This window comes from Danio rerio, chromosome 5 (assembly GCF_052040795.2).
Source record: "Danio rerio strain M-AB ecotype USA chromosome 5, GRCz13ab, whole genome shotgun sequence".
In the NCBI taxonomy this organism is placed as follows: Eukaryota; Metazoa; Chordata; class Actinopteri; order Cypriniformes; family Danionidae; genus Danio; species Danio rerio.
Window position 1 is genome coordinate 77,387,501 of NC_141025.1, and position 14,951 is coordinate 77,402,451.

Below are 14,951 nucleotides of genomic sequence, written 5' to 3' on the forward strand. Positions count from 1 at the left end.
TATGATGTAAAATGTTTAGTGCAGTGCAATTTTTTTTTTACATCCCTTAAGCATCTATAACTTTTTTCATTTTAAGCATTATAAACATTAGATGATGGATAAAAAAGCCCAGAGCGTCTTCTTTTCAAAGATATATAAACTTTGAATGTAGACCAAGTCAAACAGCAACTGTAAATGTTTTAGCTTGAGATTTCATTTTTTAAAAAGTGCCTCTGACGGTGAGGGAGAGAAGGACATCAACATAGCCTCTGAAAACTTTTTACAGTAATCTCATTTTGCATGCTATCTTCATCAAATTTGAAATATAAACTCTTGAAATACTTGGCTTTCAAGTCATATCTTCTCTAGGACATTACTTTAATGTTTTCCTTTGTTTCTATATGGAAAACAAATATTGAACACAAAAAAAAATCTCACGACTTCATAATGTATAACTTTTTATATTTTTTAAGATGTAACTTCTCCTTTCCCCACAGTAAAGTGTCGTCTCTCCAATGATACATCATTTGTGTTTGTAGCTTACTGGAGTCAGAAACTGTTACTATTTAAAGTTAGGTTGGTGTAAATCCCCAAAATTGAGTGCTGGCTAACAGGTTCAAAAGTGCAGTAGGTGATCTGCCTAAATGCGAACTGTATAGCATAACATTTTTGAAAACACAGTCCCTCCCCTGCCGTCCAACACCACGCCTCCTGAAATCATGAATGTGCACTATAAAGATGACCGTAGACAACCACTAGATCATGTCATTCACCAGTTAGAAAACTTTATAGTACTTTATAATACTACCATTCTGGACTACAAACTGTACTATCTCAGCACACTTTCAGTTGTGTAGCAGCAGAACTTGTCATAGTGTGCAATATTTCATGCATGCAAGGTCTGCTGGTCTCACTCTGTCACGGTGGTTGGCCGGCGGCGTGCAGAATTACACTTATTACTAAGCCATACGCAGGCCCGGATTGGCTAATCGGGAGCACCAGGAGAGTTCCCAATCAATCAATCTATCGCCGGAAGATTTCAGTGGCTGAACCACACTTTTGTGCATATAACCCATTTATGACAACACAATCTACATCAGCTTTGTGAGACTAAAATACCTTTAAAACTTACCTGTCTTAAAGAAACACTTCAGCCATGGTGTCGTCCTTCCTCCAACTCCTATATCGATGAAAGTTTTGATTCAGCTTGTTTTTACAGTTGTCATTTTCCAGCCTGACTAGGCTGGAAATGGCTGGAAACCAGCCTGGAAATGGCCAAAACCCATCCAAAACCAGGCTGGTCAACCAGCCAACCAGCCTAGGCCGGTTTAAGCTGGATTTTTCAGCAGGGTTAATTTTTTTTTTTAATAAAAGTCACTTGTTCAAGCTTTTCAAAGTTAAAAGTTGTTGAAGAAAATCAATTTCACATACAAAATATCTTGAAAAAGGTAAAAGGTACAGATTGTTTCCTGTGAGGGTTGTGTTTGTGGCTTGAGGAGAGATCATACAGTATATGCAGCAAAAACATTATGTCTAAAGGAAGTCCTCATAAAGATATCTGCACAAGTGTGTGTTTGTTTGTATTTGTTCTCATAAACTGTGTGTTCTGGAGCCATCAATTAGCATGGCATTAGCAAGACGTCATCCATCTGTGACTGTGAAGCAGTAAAGTGCACTGTTGTCATCCTAAGAGGGCTGTCATTAACAAAATGGATCATACTCATTTCTCTAATCGCTTCTGGCAGCGCTCGAAATCAGTTAATGAGACAAATAAGCAAGGCTCTCTCTCTCTCTCTCTCTCTCTCTTTCTCTCCCACTGATTTTCTGCATTGCAAACAAAACAAGCCAAACAAATGATTTTTTCCTGATCAAACGGCTTAAAGATTTGCATACTTCAATATTCCTCTCTCTCCCTGTGTGTCAGCAGAAATGTGACTGTCTTCTGAGTCTGGAAGCAGACTCTCTGGAGCAGAAAGCGCGAGTGTGTCAGTGTTTGAGCGAGAACATCCAGAAGCAGCTGCGGATCTTTCACGGACGACAGACGTTTCGTCCACCTCAGCAGGTAAAGCACAGCTCGCTTGTTTCTTAAACATTCAAGGCTCCCTAAGGACATTTATTTGGGGCAAACTCATTTAAAAAAAAATGTCCTCTTTAATCTGAGGAGTTTAAGATTTACGAAAACTAATGAATCTCATCACTTAAAATCACACTTGATAAAACAGCCTGCAGAAACACTTTGATTGACATTCTTCCTTTGTATGTGTCTTAAGAAGGGGGAAAGCCCCGCCCACCAGTGACCATCTCTCCCTCATTAGCATAAACAGCCCTGAGTGAGAAGCAGCCATCTGACATTAGAGTGTTTGAGCTGCTGGAGAGAATGTCAGCATAGACTAAGAGGATTATAAATGTGGAGTTTTAGATGACGGTGAGGCAGTGGCGCAGTAGGTAGTGCTGTCGCCTCACAGCAAGAAGGTCGCTGGTTCAAACCTTGGCTCAGTTGATGCTTCTGTGTGGAGTTTGCATGTTTTCCCTGCATTCACGTGGGTTTCCTCCGGGTGCTCCGGTTTCCCCCACAGTCCAAAGACATGCGGTACAGGTTAATTGGGTAGGCTAAATATCTGTAGTGTATGAGTGTGTGTGTGTGTGAATGAGAGTGTGTGTGTATGGATGTTTCCTAGAGATGGGTTGCGGCTGGAAGGGCATCTGCTGCGTAAAAAAACATGCTGGATAAGTTGGCGGTTCATTCTGCTGTGGCGACCCCGGATTAATAAAGGGACTAAGCCAACAAGAAAATGAATGAATGAGTTTTAGATGAAGCAGAAATGAACACTGGAGTCTCCAGACTGACACATCCTGACACTCTTCTTTTGATATTTTCAGTTTTTCACAGCGATATATTTAGTCCTGTTTTGGATCTGCCACTATGCTGATGCACAGGCATTTGTAGCTCCGCCTCCTTTTGAAAAGAGCACAATCTCGTTTGAATTTAAAGCGCCCGAAATGGCAACATTTCAAATCAAAGCCTAACATGGCCAGTTTCAAAGAGCTTACGTAAAAAATGATGTGTATTATTTTGCGCTGAAACTTCCCACACCAATGTTTGTCATTTAAAATACCATTCATGGAAGTCTGAGATATCTAGCAGCACTATTCCACATTGACTGGAGCCCAGAATTAGACCAGAGTCAGATGTGGCACCTGCTATCATTTATTCCTCTGCTCTCCATTCACATGAAAGAGAAGGTGTGCGTTGATCACAGATGCTTTTATCTGCCTTTGAATCACCTTTTCCACTCATTTTCTCACTTCTCTTGCTTTATGCCTCTCTTCACTTCTCTTCTACCGTTGGCTCTGCATGTCTGTTTGTTGGTGGGTTTTCCAGACGACTCTTTCTATTTCTCCCCCATGTGCAGGATAAGCGTGTGTGCTTTTGGATAAGGTTTTTCAAAGCGACCCAAAAATGAGTTTCATTGTTAAGAAGCTTCTTGAAAAAAAATTCTACAGTGTGAGAAATTTTTCACAGTATTTCCTAAAATATTTTTTCTTCTGGAGTAAGTCTTGTTTGTTTTGATTTTCCCTTCAGTTTCCCTGTTATGGCAGATGCAGGATCTCAGAGGGAATGTATGCTCATTAGGGGTGTAACGATACACTCAGCTCATGATACAATGTGTATCACGATATAATGTTCACGATTTGATATGTATCACGATATTTGGAATAAAAATTGAAAATTAAACTGAAATGCAAATTTTATTAAAAAATATTTAATTACCAAGTAAACTGTTTTTTATACATTTCTTTTGTTTCAACTTGTTAAACTGAACCTTCTTTAAGAAAATAAATCAAACAGGACTGTCTCTGGAAAATAAAACAATTTAAAAACTTCTTATAAAATATTATTGAAATGATTCAATTCAATTGAATTTAACAGTAAGAGCTTAAGGCTTTGCTTGGTCACTTGCGTTTTTTTGTGTGTGCAATCTACATTTCCAGGTAATCCGCAGTTCTATAAAATAATCCTGAACTGATGTGTGTCTGTCTGAGAGGTTTTTATGGATGTCTGTCTTCATGTTGGGCATGATGAGTGACAGGGTGGCCGTCTTTTCATTACACAGGACAGTCGTGGCTCTTTTCAGCAGTTTAGGCAGGTTTACTATTTCTTCGGCGTCGCTGATGTCGGCGCTATCAAGTGTATCATGTTGACGTGCATCAAGTGTATCATGTTGACGTGCATTTTTGTGTACCTCTGTACTCAAAAGAGTTCATGCTCGTCGTAATCATAACTCTAAAATGCGATATGATTATTTAAATAATGTGCACGCTTTCGGTTTCATTTCCACTGCTGTCCATACTTCCCACGCGGCTCCTGAACGATCACTCTGTTCCACAAACTGGATGTTGTTTACTACTTTATTACCTGTTAGTCACAACCTGCACGCGCGCGCGTCTATCATAGTCCGCCCTCTGTAGTAACAGCTCACGGTCAGCTCACGTCATGTGTGATTTTGCGGCCGCCAATACATCATTATATGAAGACAGAATGATATTTTAGGGTGAATTGTACCTTATAAAAACAGTATGTGACTCTTTCAACACCATTAGGAGGTATCCATGTCGCTGTGCAAAGTATGTAAATCACTGTGAAGACTTTAAAACTTAGGATGTTTAACCCAGTATGCGTGTCAAAAAGCGGACGAGTCTAAAGCAATGACTGTACAACCGAAATGTTGCCAGACGTCTGATTTTGAGAGGATGGGTCATCCTCTATTTCAGCTCCACTCATCTTGTCTGCTAACATTACTGCTGCTGCAATCTGAACTAACGTGCGACAGCAGGTGGAACGTAGCTCACGTGCAAACAGCTCAAGTAATAAGAGAAAACGGACGTCATATCTTAATCAAATCGTCTTAACGCCACGATGCATATTGTGGCATTTTTGCATCGCAATAAATCGTACAACGATAAATCGTTACACTTTTTGGTTTTGTCCTGAGATCTTTGAGTTTTGGCAAAATATTTTTCAGTTTTGTTCAAATGTCTTGGGAGAAAACATTAGTCCAGATATTGAATTAGCCCTGTTTGGATGCTCTGACCCTGTGTTAGCATGGTTGCATAATTAGCAAATGTCCATTATGTTTGGTATGGTGGTGGCTAAAAGGGTGATCTTGATGGATTGGAAGTCCACCTATGGCTGACTGAAACGCTTGCTGCTCTTAAGCTTGAAATAATTAATTTTGCAAGGCAGATGCTTCTAAAAATTTTGAGAAAATCTGTGGCCTCTTCCTTGCGTATCTATTTAAGAGTTGAAAGTAGAGCGCTTATAATTCATGGACAATTTCACTCTTTCTTTTCAATGTTTTGAGTTTGATCAAGTAAAACTTGATGTACATTATTTACTCTATATGGTGCATGTTTGGATTTTTATTTTTATATATTTTTTATTTAATTCACTTATTAAATTTTTAATTTTTTAATTTTTATTTTCTGTATTTTTTCTTTATTTGTATACGTGAAGTTTATTTATAAACTAATTTCGAGAGGATCACTTGATTACGATTGAACACGGCTGGTTCTGCATTAACTATGTATGATCCACCAATCAGACGATTCCTAACCCACTATAAAGAGCCAGGGTTTCTCACTACAGTCCTCTTCAATTTTGAAGAATCCCCCCTTCCACCCCTGCTCCTCCACCTTTCCCTTCATAGGGCGGCACGGTGGCCCAGTGGTTAGCACTGTTGCCTCACAGCAAGAACGTCACCGGTTCTAGTCCTTTAACAGGCCGGCGGTTGTTTCTGTGCGAAGTTTGCATGTTCTCCCGTGGGTTTCCCCCGGGTGCTCCGGTTTCCTCCCACATTCCAAAAAACATGCACTACAAGTGAATTGATCAATCTAAATTTAGCACTACAGTCAAACTCTCATCCAGCAGCATATCTCTTCATAGCAATCATTTGAGTCATCAGCTCTTATCAAAAAGGGGGAGTAGTCGAGATCTACCTGAGCTCAAAGCTCCTCTCTCGCACTGCAAACGGGAGGGAGCCCAGGGCTCAAGGACCTTTTGAGTTTAAGGCTCTTACCCAGGAACATTCTCGTGGTGCTTCGGTGTTGATGGTCAGTGAACTTGTGAACTTTTGTACCTGTTGTTTTGTTTCGTTGAGGAAATCCCTAAACACACTGAAGCTCTGCCATCTGGGACGCCAATTATAGAGCTTCTGAGAACTTCCCCGTGTGACAGCTTCCTGTCTGCACTCGTGACAGATATACCTTATTTCCCTGAGTATGAGTCACTTTTGAACAAAAATAATTGGAAACAAGCTGCAGTTTTTCCACATCACTTCATGTAGCGCAGCTGATGTCAAGCGCACACAACAGTGCACTCATTAAATTGGCAAATAATATGTGAAATTATATTGAGTATGTATTAATGTGTTTTGACAGGGTTCTTGACTCGGGCTATATTCCAGTCCTCCGTCTTATTGACAAGATGTACATCATTTAATACAACAATTGTTTAGCCATCTTGTAAAATTGGAATTCCTTTTCAAAGCCATCCATCCATTATTCTAATCATTCATCCATCCATCCATACATCTATACATTATTCCATATCTGTCAATCCATCCATTCATCCATCCATCCACCAACCCACTGACCCACCCATCCATCCATAAATCCGTCCATCGTTCCATATCTGTCAATTCATCCATTCATCCACCAATGCACCAATCCATCCATCCATCCATCCATCCATCCATCCATCCATCCATCCATCCAGCAACCCACCCATCCATCCATCTTATTAATAAATCCATCCATTCCATAGATCCATCCTTCCAATTATCCATCCATCCATCCATCCATCCACCAACCCACCCATCCATCCATCTATTCATAAATCCATCCATTCCATATCTGTCAATCCATCTATTCATCCACCAGTGCACCAACCCATCCATCTATCCATCCCATCATAAATCCATCCATCCATCCATCTATCAATCCATTCATTCATTCATCACCATCCATCCACCCACCAACCCATCCATCCATCCATCCATGATTCCAATCATTCATCCATTCATCCATCATTCCATCGGTCAATCCATTCATCTATCCGTCTGTCTATCCAACCCTCTATTCATCCACTGACCCTCCAACCCATCCATCATTCCATCCAAAAATCAATCCATCCATCCATCCATGCATCCAGTCCCTCCATCCACTAACCCATCCATCCATCCATCCATCCATCCATCCACTAATCTATTATTTCATCAATCCACCAGCCCATCCATTCATCCATTCTTCCATCCACCATTCCATGCGTCCATCCATCCATCCATCCATCCATCCATCCATCCATCCATCCATCCGTCTGTCCATCCATCCATCCATCCATCCACTGATCCTTCAACCTGTCCGTCGGTCCATCTATCCATCCATCTGTCTACCCCGTTCATCCTGTCCATGCATCAACTCATCCATCCATCCATCCATCCATCCATCCATCCATCCATCCATCCATCCATCTGTCCATCCATCTATCCGTCAATCCATCCGTCAATCCATCTGTCCATCCATCCACTGTCCCTCCAACTTATCCATCCATCATTCCATCCACCAATTTATCCATCCATCCACCAACCTGTCCATCAATCAGTCCACCCCGTTCATCTCGTCCATCCATTCGTTTCGTTCATCCATCCATCAACCCATCCATCCAAAATAAATTTATTCATTTATTTAAAATCCATTTTATTTCTTTCCACCAATTCGTCCGTTCATCCATTCATCACTTGTCAACAATACAATTTTGACCTGGTGCTACAAAGCTTGTACATATTTTGCATGCTTTTAATAAACACATAGGCAGTGCCGAGTAACATTGTGTCAGCTATACTGTACATCTGTGTGTTTGACACTGTGATGGTGTTGTGCGATATTAGAGGAAATGATGAGGTCTGATGAATCACACAGAGAGCAGTGTGACACGCAGACACTGACACAAGGGCAGCTGGATTAACGGCCATGTGGAGACTCACGGGAAATGTCATCTAACTGTCATTTCCTTCCATGCACGTTTCATTTCATTGTGCTGTGTAATGATGCCGCTGCTGTCTGTGGTCAACAAACTCAGTGTGTGCGCTTTGCTCGCAGGTTACCGTTTCATTTATTTACTTCATTCCTCTGGCTTTTGCAGATAAAATACCTTTAGAAGAGAGTGCTGCAGGTTAAATTGCGCTAAACTGACTCTGTGTGCTCTGCATGCTTTTGGATTTCAGTAAAAAGTGTTATATAGTAATGCACTGTAAAAATGTAATGAAGTCAAGACAACACACATTTTATCTGGCTTTATCTCATTATAATACTTTAATCAGCTTTCAACTAAATTGTTTAAGTGATAAGAAGTTTGACTTTTTATTTTATTTTTAGTCACATTGATTGATATAAGTTGACATGACCAGAAAAGTTAAGATGATTTAACTAAATAATTTAAAGGGCACCTACTTCACAACTTTTACAAGATGTAAGATAAGCCTTGGGTGTCAGAATGTGTCTGTAAAGTTTCAACTCAAAAAACCCGTCCATCTGTTCATCTGTCATCCACCAACCCATCCGTCCATCCGTTTGTCCATCCGTCCGTCCACTAATGTATTTATCCATTTATCCACCAACCCATCTGTCCATCCATGCATCCATTTATCCACCACCCGTCCATCAGTCTGTCCATCCATCTGTCTGTCCACTAATGTATTTATCTATTCATCCACCAAGCAGTCCGTCAGTATGTCCATCAATCTGTCCATCCACCAACCCATTCGTCCATTCACTAATGTATTCATCCATACATCCACCAAACCATTCATCTACCAACCCATCCATCCATCCATCCATCCATCCGCCCATCCACTAATCTATTCATCCACCTACCCATCCATCCGTCCACTAATCTATTCATCCATCCCTCCACCAACCCATCCATTCATCCATCCATCCATCCATCTACCAACCTGTCCATCCATCCATCCATCTACTCACCCACCCATCCATCTACCTATTAATCAACACATCCATCCATCCATTTACATTCCCATCCATCCATCCGTCCATCCATCCATCCACTAATCTATTCATCCACCAACCCATCCGTCCGTCCACTAGTCCATCCATCCATCCATCCATCCATCCATCCATCCATCCATCCATCCATCCATCCATCCATTCATTCATTCATCCATCCACTAATCTATTCATCCACCAACCCATCCGTCCGTCCACTAATCCATCCATCCATCCATCCATCCATCCATCCATCCATCCATCCATCCATCCATTCAGTAATCTATTCATCCATCAACCCATCTGTCCGTCCACTAATCCATCCATCCATCCATCCATCCATCCATCCATCCATCCATCCATCCATCCATCCATCCATCCATCCATCCATCCATCCACCCATCCACTAATCTATTCATCCACCAACCCATCCATCCGTCCACTAATCTATTCATCCATCCTTCTACCAACCCATCCGTCCATCCATCCATCCATCCATCCATTCATCCATCCATCCATCCACCAACCTTTCCATCCATCCATCTACTCACCCACCCATCCATCTACCTATTAATCAACACATCCATCCATCCATTTACATTCCCATCCATCCATCCATCCACTCATCTATTCATCCACCAACCCATCCATTTGTCGACTAATCCATCCATCCATCCATTCATCCATCCGTCCACTAATCAATCCAACCATCCATCTATTCATCCATCATCCATCATCACACACATTAGCGTTTACTGACACCATGCGGCTGTGGTGATTATAGCATTTAAGAATTATGGTGATTTTACTGTTTCTATTACAAAAATACAGTTTTAAAAAGGTTTTAAACTTATAATAATCACAGACAGGTGGAACAGATCTTTTAATCCCAGTTTTATTGCAAAAAAAAGGTCCGTGTACATGTGTATACATGTTATTATAGAAACATGGCGCCTGTCAATCAATCAATCGTGTTTCTATCACTCCAGTATGACTGTGGACTCACCATACCCGCACACAGTTCTGTCCAAACAGAAGATGATTGTCATCATAGGTGTCCTTTAAGGCAGCAAGACATTTTCGCTAAATGTAATTTTTGCGAGATTTTTTTAACAATGTCCACTCATAAATTAAAATATTAGAATTCATCATTTCATTTTAAACATGGAAAAAGTAATGAAGTAGTAAACGCATAAGAGAAAGTAAAGCATGCATGAATACATGACATGAGTGCAAAAACAGAATATGCACCTTTAACATTATCATTAAATCATTTGTTTATGTTTAATTATACATGTATTTACGTTTGTCTGTGAAAAATCATAATTGAAGGGGTCATTTTAGGGTTTCAGATTTTTTTTTATAACAGAAATTCCACACCGAAAGCAATTCATTAATTTCAAGAGAATGTCAAGAGAATACATGAAAGCAAGCAAAATCAAAATATTGCATGTTCTGCAATGTAATGAAGCTCATATTCGTTCAATAATGCAGGCTTTGCTGAATGTGAGCACATTTTGCTTATGCAGTACTCAGGGCTGTGCAAACTGCCCATTTTCTAAACCTTCATTCATTAATTTTCCTTCAGCTTAGTCCCTTTATTCATCAGGGGTCGCCTCAGCGGAATGAACCACCAACTATTCCAGCATATGTTTTACACAGTGGAACCCCTTTTTGCTGCAACCCAATAATGGGAAACACCCATAAATATATGCACTACGGCCAATTTAGTTAATTAATTCCCCTATAGAGCATGTGTTTGGACTTTGGTGAAGCCGGAGCACCCGTCTACACAGGAAGAACATGCAAACTCCACACAGAAATGCCTACTGTCCCAGCCGGGACTCGAACCAGTGACCTTCTTGCTGTGAGCCACTGTGCCACCCAAATTTTCTAAACAAAACTGGAGCTTATGATATTTAATAATTTACAGGGGTCCCATTATGGCCAGTTTACAATACACTATAAAAGGGGAACTATTTTATCAACTTAAAAGAAATGACTTCAGCTTGTTACACTTAAAAAAATGATGTTTTTCAACTCGTTATTGTTTTTGGTTTAAAGTGAAATTTCACAAAATATGTCTGCTGAGATTCAGCTGAAAAATCCATTATGGCGTTTCAACGTCTGCTTCTTGTAAAGCAAACATTCCCTCCATCTAAATAGGTGTATTTCCATTCAATATAGTGTGTGAGTGTGCTATTTTATAGCAATAGCATTCATAAAAATAGTAAGCAAAAAGTTCCAGCATGGCCTACTTTCAGCAACATTCCTACTATGCCCTTTAATAAGATGTAATATAAGTCTCAGGTGTGCCCAGAATGTGTCCGGGAAATTGAGCTCAAAATACCTCATGGATCATTCATTATACCATGCAGCTCTTGGTGAAAGCAAAAACATCCAATTATGCCTCCTTCCATATTAAATAATATGTGAAAAAACTGAATGTAGATCGCATGACAGTGATAATATCAGAATTGTTGTTGGATTTTTTTATACTAAACAATTAATTTAGTTTTATTATTTTATGTCAATGCTTTAAAGGAAGGTTTTAAACCAAATGCAGTACCTGCTATGTAATTTCTGATGCAGCGGCTGTAAGCCTTTACAGCTTATTTCTCAGTTACGCTGACAACAACAAACAGAAAATCTGCCTGCTGATGAAACCCTTTTCAATTCAACCTCCTGGAACAGTTTACAGTGCGCAGACACAAGGCATGTGCACAGAGAACGTTAAAGCAGCTATAAAAGATTTGTTTCAACTTTTTATTAAAATGCACACAGTGGGCACTATCATAAATCAGGCACAATATGGAGCGGTGAACAGGATTGTTTTTTGCTATTTTCAGACCGGTGCAGCTATCATTTTCACGTTTTGTGCCACGTTGTTTAAATAGCACCATATAGGGCATAGGTAAAGACTGTGTGTTCGGATATAGAGTTTTTTTTAATCGCACTTCATTGTTATTGTTAATTTATTAATTTGCTGGAAACTAGAACTGAATTTAGAAATAGTTTTGGTAAAAATAATCTAACGAAATATGGCTTATGGATGTCTCCAGTGGAGTGCATCCACCACCGTTTCCTTACTCCACGAAAGTAAAGGAGTAAAGTAAAGACTAAAGAGAAAGTAAAGAGGCTGAATGGGCTCGTTCTGTTGGTCTTTATCCATGCACAGATGGTCTTTAATCTTTCTCACCATGCATTTTAGACATTAATAACATTAATGATAATAAAATGTATTTATAATGCACTTTTCTAAAACCAAAAGCGCTTACAAAACAGTCCTAAAAAATAGTTTTAAAGTAGCTTCTTAAAACAGTTCAAGAAACCAGCAATCCTAATGTTTGTGTTTGGGTGCACGGTAGGAGAATGCTCTACCTCCCATGCGCTTAATCAATAAAATTGAGCCCAATATGTCAAAATCCCAAACAATCCAGTTGGGTTGCACGGTTTACAGGTACTATGGTAGTATCATGATACTATGGCTCCAATTACTGGCGGTGTCACTGTAGTTTGTAAAGCGCCCACGTGCAACAATAAACTATTTTATTTTAATAGTCTGTGGAGCACTTTAAAGTTGCAAAACTGTGTCGAATTCACGGCTTTTATGGTAGCCTATTGCATGTTTTCTAATGATTAAGTTCGAACACACATCTGAATCGGTTCATTTCTGTTCCTGTTAATATGATTTATTAGCGAACATGACAATTTCTTTAAAAGAACGACTCACAAAGTGAAATTTGGAATTACTTTGGATTGTTACCTGAGAAGACTGAAAAAAAAAAAAAAAAACGGATGAAAAATCCAAAATAGCAACAGGAAACATTGAAACAATTGTTGACCACTTCATATAGGCTCATTTTGTTGGAAAAATGCTCTTTTGTAACAAATTTCATTGTGTATATTTTGTATCTTTATTTTAATGTATTTTTATTGGTCAGTTCTCTGCAAGATAAACAAAGGGTGTTTTCACACCTGCCTTATTTAGTTGGGTTGAATCGCACTAGAGTTTGTTTTCCTCTTGGTTTTTTTTAATTGGGCAGGTGTGAATGCACGAGTGTGCACCAAAAGCGGACCATAAAAGTGCTTTCAAACAAATCCTGGAGCGGTTCCTTTGTGGTGAGAATATGATCTGAACTAAAACAGACCCAACCGCAAAAAGTACTGCGCCTTTTGGACTAATCCAGCTGCCGTAGGCTGATGCGTTGTGCATTATGGGATGTGGAGGAAAAATATTTGTTGACAGCGCTTCACCAATAGAGAGAGAGAGAGGGAAAAACATTAGCTGATGGATTATTGGTAATATTTCTGCAAGATGACCTTGTCGCAATTTAGCTAAATGAATTCACGCCTAGGGAAGTGGTCTGGGGTACGGTTCGTGCAAACTCTGGTCCGGTTTACCTCTATTATGAATGCAATCGAAATACATAACGGAAGTGACCCGCCAACTGTACAACAAATGTCATTTTCGTGTTTGTTTACGTTATCGTTAACGTTCATTCGTGTGTGTGTATCATGTACTGTACCTTGGTGACAAGCGGGACTGAGCCAAGGTAATCACAGTGATAATGTCTGCTTGTCTCCTCCAAAATCAGCTTCTGCAGACATCGTGTGATGTTCTGTACGTTTATAATATTTTTGCAGCAGACAGACGCGAGTCGCTTTCTGTATGCCCAAAGCCAAAAAAATCAGTAAAAGCAGAATGACCGAGATGTGCGGATGTCTTTCCATTTTGCCGCTTTGCTTTCGTGGCCGTCACCTAGCAACAGCCGTACACAAAACAGCATCTCGATGACACAAGCGTTGAGCTTGGGTACGGTCCAGGCAATTGAACCAAGTGTGAAAGATCATCAAAAAGTGTACACAGTGGCCTCTGGTGGATTTGCACAAAACCAAAACTGCATGCAGACGTAGCTCTGAGTACATTTTTTGGACTCTCCAGAAATGTAAACCTGGGTACATATCCACAATGAGCCTGGCTGACTAAAGAAACATGAGTGATAAATGTAATAAAACAAGTCTAATAAGACCAACATTTTATAAAATTGTGTTTAATTAAGCTAGAGTTAAAATATTACATGCCTAGGTGAGGGTTACAAAATCCTCGCCACGCAATAAGACCTATTCCGTAACACTGTTATTGTGCTTTTGTGTATTTTGTTCTTAACAATGTCTGTATAGTATTATGTAATGCACATAATGTATAATTTGAATCTGTGTTAGTTTAAGTAGAACAGTATCTGGTTCTTGTTTGTTTTCAGATCATTTGCAATTACACTGTGCTCAATACACTTGTTTACTTCAGCAGGAGCGATGTAAACGTCTTCTTTTATAAGGTCATTGTTTTGAAGCCAAATAGGCTATTATAATTTGACATGCAATGAGAATATTTTAGCGTGCATCTAATTAAATAGGAAACAATGCATTCAAGACATTTCATCATTAGACATGCAAACTGACACTGACTGCTATATGGTTGCTCAATGAACTAACAACGTTACTTTACCAGATGTTCACAATAATAGCAGTTAGTGTAAATAAACATACTACTGCACAGTGTCACCAAATGGACTGCTGACCTTTGCAGATGATGAGTATTTTTATTATAACCGCCTGTGCCCAGGGAATGCCTCTGTTTATCACATGACGGACAGTGATGTTAGGAACTTAATTTACCTCAGCAGTTCCCTGTCTTTCACCTGGTGCCCATTATAAAGAGCCCTTGTGGCCTTTCAGATGAATGAAAATAAAGACAGTACACAGTCTCAGTATTCAACTCTAGAGAAAAACACTGAAAAATAATTTAATTTAATTTAATAATAATTTGAAGATGCTGATTAATTCACTGATATAAATAAAGTTATTGAAAACAAAGCACTTTAAATACACGGACGATGTACTTATTTAAC

At 39.5% G+C, this 14,951-nt stretch overlaps 1 protein-coding gene across 18 annotated transcripts in view; it reads left to right on the forward strand.

Moving 5' to 3' along the window:
• Positions 1-14,951, forward strand: part of rgs3a (regulator of G protein signaling 3a) — a 180,498-nt gene that overhangs the window by 55,561 nt on the left and 109,986 nt on the right. For all 18 annotated transcript variants that reach the window (XM_087251710.1, XM_087251718.1, XM_087251716.1 and 15 more), the window contains 1 exon segment: positions 1,907-2,041. In XM_087251710.1, the coding sequence (XP_087107836.1) occupies positions 1,907-2,041 (135 nt within the window).